At 42.5% G+C, this 6,142-nt stretch overlaps 1 protein-coding gene across 1 annotated transcript in view; it reads right to left on the reverse strand.

Moving 5' to 3' along the window:
• Positions 1-847: 847 nt before the first annotated feature.
• LOC108792804 (melanoma inhibitory activity protein 2) overlaps positions 848-6,142 on the reverse strand; it is an 11,442-nt gene continuing 6,147 nt past the window's right edge. The window contains exons 3-6 of the mRNA XM_018563676.1: positions 5,930-6,016; positions 3,937-4,045; positions 945-2,149; positions 848-868 (exon numbers count right to left, since the gene is read on the reverse strand). Of these exons, the coding sequence (XP_018419178.1) occupies positions 848-868; positions 945-2,149; positions 3,937-4,045; positions 5,930-6,016 (1,422 nt within the window). The remainder of the gene's footprint in view (positions 869-944; positions 2,150-3,936; positions 4,046-5,929; positions 6,017-6,142) is intronic.

The raw sequence follows: 6,142 nt of genomic DNA on the forward strand, positions 1-6,142 counted from the left end.
GCACAGTTGCTCATCTACTGGACTGAAATGGCTTACCCTGATTTCACCCTGCTTTAGAAATAATAGTCAATTTTTATGACCTGAACAAAATGGATGAGGGAAGACACACGTGACCAAGCTGCTAAACCAAGACACAAGGGGCTAGATGATCAAACATGTCAATTCCCTTAATGTCACCAATGACAGTCACAAAATTCTCATTGTTCCAGCACTACACCTGCTACACAAACGTTATGAGGTATATCTGAAAAATGAACAGGGTTACTTTAAGGTGTCTGTTTTTAAGCAATTGGCCCTGCGAATATCTGTGAATGTTCGTTTTGGGTGAATAATATATTTTTTCTAAGTTCGAACGTAGTGTCTTGTAATAATACATTATGGCCAATACATGAAGCTGAGTCATATAGGAAACAAGTATTTATTTCCTTTGCTCCTCAGCTCCATCTAGTGGCAATACTGTATTATTACAGCACACTACATTTGAACTTGGAAAAAAAAAATTAAGAACTTTCATTTTTGCCATTATTTCCCGAAAATGAACATTTACAGATATCCCCAGGGGCGAAAGGCCCTGACAATTGTGTATAAATAGACCCCTTAGTGTTTGCTTTCACCTTGCTTAAAGGGGATGCTGAATTAAAATAAGCTCTTGGGGTATGTGTTTCCATATTACCATCAATGGACCTGCCTTGTTTTATCTCCTGCATGTCATCTGGGCTGGCTGATCCCGTGGCAAGGTTAACCTTCTCAACCGAAGATAAGTCAATATGTGCCCCTGTATTAAGTTCCTTATTGGTTTCTAACATGATTTCCTGCCTTGAGTCCAGATTGGGATCAAATTTTTCTATTACTTCTGATACCGGACTATCTATTTGTTGATGAACATTGGAAGTAACATCATCCTCTAAATGTATCATGTTTCTGATTGTAGAAGAATCTTCTACGGGGATTGCTGGGTCATTATTGAGCTGTGTTACAATGTTGTCTTTGAGTGTTCTTTCAGATTCATTGGCAATCTCATTATCTGACAATTCGTCTGAATTAATATCTTGGTCATGTTCATCGGTGTTTGTTGTCACAATACCTTCTCTTGAAGGCTCAGTTTCACCAGAAATGGGACTATGGTTATTATTCGGTGTGTATAGAGTTGTGTCTGATAAGCCATTATCATGATTTATTTCCCCAAATTTTGCTTGTTCTGTCTCCCCCTGGTCTCTGTCGCTCTTCCCTAAATCCGTAACGTTTGACACAACGGATTTAAACCAGTGGGTTGGTTCATGATTGGTTTTCAAAGGCTTGGGAACCTCTGGATTCTCTTGGAACTTTATATTATTTTCTTTGTCTGGTATTCTATTTAATTCCTGTTGGTCCAGAGCTTCAAAAACAACATCAGTATTGCCCACTTTGGACCCATCAGACTCACTTTTATCATTGTATACTGTAGTATGTTCTATGTTAATATCCAACTTTAATTCCGTGTCATGCTTTGTCTCTTCCATTGTTGGTGGGTCCTCTACTGAGGTATCTGTTTTATGTTCAGCATCACCTTCTGTGGAGTTACCTTGACTGAGATCCATTTGTCTTGGTATCTCACTGCTTTCAGTTTCATCCACACTCTGGGACGGGTCCTCTGACTCCCCTTTCTTTTTTTCATTTTTGGCCCCAAAACTTAAAACATCTTTGATGGCAAAGTTGAACCATTTGGCTTTTGCCTCCTCAATGTTTTTGGTTTCTCTGTTGTCTTGCTCAACATCTTGAGGATTTGAGGAAGTATTTTCTTTTTCTGTTTCAACCACAGACTCTTCACTCGCAGATTGGCTTGTGTCGATTGATGCTTCTGTGTCATCCTGCTTGTCCTTCCCTCCAAAGGGCAGAAGACCTTTGAGACGGCCACCAAACCAGCCAGCATTTTCTGGCTGAGAGTCCTCAGCCTCTTTGGGTTGTTCCCCATTATTTTCTAGCATTGGTTCTGCAGGACCCTCTTCTTCTATATGTTCTGCATTATCTGTGTTGTCTTGTTTATCCTGGGTTCCTCCCATACCAAACCAACCTGCAATGCCAGATGGAGCCCAAGGTGGTTTGTCTGTGACTTCTTGAGCTGGCTCTTTAAGGTTGATGTCTTCTTGTAAATCCTCAGTAGAGATTCCACCTGAAAAATAAAAATTAGATATTTAATGTTATGTACTGTAACATACTAAAGTAAAATTCAAAGCACATGTTTTTTTGGACAGAACATGAGAGAGTTAAATCTCTTTCTTTGTTGCTGTCTGCATTGTTCCTATTGAGGCTTCTGTTCACTGCACTTCCTGTCCTGGTCACCGAACCAGGAAATGAGGCAATAAGAATTTTTTTTGATAGACATTGAAATAGTTACAAGTTATAACTCTTTCCATGTCTGTTAACTTACAACCTCTGTCAGATGTTATTTCTTTACATTATTTATTTGGGAGATTTTCAGTCTACTAGAGCCCTTCCACAATGGCTTTCCGATCAGGTTCGTCTCTCATTTTTTCAGAAGGACCTGGTCGGACCCCAATGTTAGTCTATAGGCAACCAGATCTAAATGGATCAGCATCAGTTTACATCCCATTACCCTCGACTCAGGCCGGGTCTGCAAAAACAAACAAATCAGAGTTCTGTTTTGTTGGACCTGATTGTGCTGGATCGGGATTTATGAGTCCACCACAAGGTGGAGGAAAAAACTGGACAGACACGGATGCCAACAAGGAATCCTTGCACTGATCCCCTCCTGATCGGACCATGTGAAAGGGGCCTTACTCTCCTGGTTAAAGGTGGTCCAGGACAGGAAGTAATGGGGAAATTTCTTCTAGATATAAAACAAGTTTATATTACCAAGACATTCTAGTGAAAATGTATGTGCAGATTGAAATATTACCATTTTGGGGAAATGCATTGGAGTCAATAGGAAAAGCCAAACATAAAGTGATTTTTGGTGATTATTAAAACCCAACTCCAGATATGATCACTTATTTAGATTAAAGGAGAACTATGGGGTCAGGGCTTTTCCCCATAGTTCTCCTACGGGTCACAGGAGAACACAAACTAGTGTTCTCCCGTGACCCAAAGCTCAGTATACCGTGAGCTGTATACTGAGACGCCGCAGCCGAAACGGGGAGGGGGGAATCCCTGCTGGGAGCCGTGAGTGACAGTCACGGCTCTCTGCAGGGATAGATCGAGAAGTGAGCGAGCGACGGTATGTGTTCGCTCACTTCCAGATCTACTGAGCCGACGTGTGACAGTTTCTTTGTCACAGGTTGGCTCAGATTATGAGGCTGATTAAAAAACCCTCGCCTCGTAATTTTCCTTTAAAGTTCAACTGGACTTTGTTTTAAAGTGCACTTATCCTTTAGGACCCTTTAAAATGACATGGTGGGTCTCTCCCTCCCTGTGCATGGATGAAAATCTACCAGGTTCCTGCAGGCGTGGCCACGTTTGCTTGTTGACTTTCTACGGCAGACATCTTCTTCCTCTGGCCATGCCTGCACAGTAAATCATTGATTTCTATGGGGCTTGTCTAATGTCTATCTCTGTCTCCCAGCTGGGAGGTGAGCCTTGTAGAAGTCAATGGGGGTTTAGTGCACTGGTGTGGCCAGGAGAAGGAGACATCCAGCGCTGGACATCTACAAGCAACTGAGGCTGAGCCAGTTGGAACTTATTATCTATGCACTAGGGGGAGCCGTGAACTCATGATTGGATAGAGGAGGTCCTAGAGTGTGCATCCAGCGCCTGTGCAGTGGGTGGAGTTGGGAATCCCTGTCTTGTGCATTTGTAGACTCTGGAACTGGAATCTCAGTGACACCACCAGATGCTGCAAAGTGAAGTAGCAATGTGGAGACGAAGAACAAGGCGCCAGGGCTGGAGTCTGACTTTGATCATCAGCTGTACCTCCTGTTGACTTCTTCTCTCTGCTCTCACCTCCTGTATGTTCCATAAAGTCTTCTTCATGTTCTCTAGACGAATGCAGAACGCTGTCTTCATTCTCGAAGAAATATTCACCTCCATCCAGACACACAAAATCGATTTCCTACAATGTCAATGAAACATAAACAAATACATTATTTTATAAGCTGAACTCTTGTGATCAATGGCTATGCTGATGACCTTTCTTTCCTCCTCTGCATGGTCACAACACAGCGTGGTCACAAGCCTGCCCCTAGCTTGTAAACGGGCAATGAAGTGGCAGAGGATTACTGGTGAGGTCAACTTTCTGCTCTCCACTCCAGTAATAATCTTCAGGAAGGGAAGCTTACAGCACTTTGCAAAGCAGTAGAGCTCTGGGAGGGTATGTATAGAGCAGAGCAATAAGTGGACTTAAAACCCAATTAGACTTCCAGTTTAAATCAGCTCAACATATTCCAGGTGCATCAAATCAAAAGGTATGCAAAGTCTTACAGCTCATGTTCTTTGGAATGCAGAATTTGAGTGAAAAGCCTGTTTTCTTCCAACATGCTGCAGATAAGGACCCCTGTTTTCTGTGTGGAAGCAGTGATCTCTCTGCAGGGGTCCACCATGTCCTCTGCTGAGTCAAAGCAAGAGTTATCCAATCAGCAGGGGTGCTTGAACCGTGAACCTTTCTGATTGCAGTGCTATAGGTCTGACACAGCAGGGGGCATTCTGAAACTCTGCAGAGAGGCCACTGCTTCTACACATACAGCAAGGGTCCTTCTCTGCAGCATGCTGGCAAGAGACATACACTTCTGCTCAGTCTGTGGCTGCTTTCTATAGAAAATGATCTGTAAGACTTTGTAGCGCCATTGTGGTTTTGATGCATCTGGAATGTGTTTAGCTGATTGAAACTGAAAGTTTAGTTGGGTTCCAGCTAAAGAATGGTGTCTCGGATTGTAGTGATTCATTTTCTATTAACAAAGAGCAGATACAAGAGGCAGGAGTAGTCTATATCACTTTCTTGTATTTATTATTACCCCGGAAAATAAATGTCATAGTTGCATAGGAGTCTGTTTATAAACAATTTACATGGCCCTTCACCCTGCAAATATCTGTGGACCTTTAAAGGAGAACTATGGGGTCAGGGCTTTTCCCCATAGTTCTCCTTAGGGTAACGGGAGGACACAAACTAGCGTCCTCCCGACACCCTAAGCTCAGCTACAGCTCGCGGTATACTGAGACGTCGCAGCCGGAGCGGATCCCGACATCGATGTCGAGATCCGCCCAGCTGCGTGAGTGACAGCTGGCTCTGCCTACCTAGAGGCAGAGCCAGCTGTACCCGCCCCCTCCCCCGTCCGCTCCGCCAGTCAGTGCTGCAGGATCAGAGAGAGCTGTGACAGGATCGAGAGGTGAGCGAACGCCGGTATCTGTTCGCTCAACTCCCGATCTACTGAGCCGACCTGTGACAGTCTCATTGTCACAGGTCGGCTAGAACTATGAGGTGAGTGAAAAGCACTCACTTCATAGTTCTCCTTTAATTTGTGCAAATAATGCCAACAACGAATGTTCTTAATATATTTATTCCCAGTTCAAATGTAGTGTGTTGTAATAATACATCATGGACACTAGATGGAGCTGAGGAGCATAAGAAATAAATATTTATGTCCTGTGCTCCTCAGCTCCATCTAGTGTCCATGATGTATTATTACAACACACTACATTTGAACTGAGAAGAAAATGAAGATCATTCGTTTTTGGGATTATTCACCCAAATTGAATGTTCACAGATATTCGCAGGGTGAGGGGCCATGCAAATTGTTTATAAACAGACCCCATAGTGTTTCCATTTCTCTACAAGAAGTAGCTTTTTTGCTTCACGTGTGTCATATTGCACTGATACAAAACAGGAAGAAGACAGATTGGTGGTGTACGGGCGATCTAATAAAGATTATTCTGTGACTGATTATTGGTTTTTGCTTTTTTACAGGACTATTGATTTCCTGTCTGTTTTTTAATACTTTACCTTTGCTGGAACCTCCACTTCCTCCGACAGATAGACTTCTTCTACGTTGACAATGTCTCTGGGAAAGAAGCCGTATGCTTTCCCTGTCTGGAAGAGATCAAATATTTTTATAGAGTTGCAGCCAAAAAGAGATACATCCTAAAGAACATGTGTGAGAATTTAAATATAAAATAAAATACTAATAATAATAATCATCATCATTCTATATATAAA

The sequence above is a fragment of the Nanorana parkeri genome, unplaced genomic scaffold (assembly GCF_000935625.1).
Source record: "Nanorana parkeri isolate BGI_ZX_2015 unplaced genomic scaffold, ASM93562v1 scaffold685, whole genome shotgun sequence".
Taxonomy (NCBI): Eukaryota; Metazoa; Chordata; class Amphibia; order Anura; family Dicroglossidae; genus Nanorana; species Nanorana parkeri.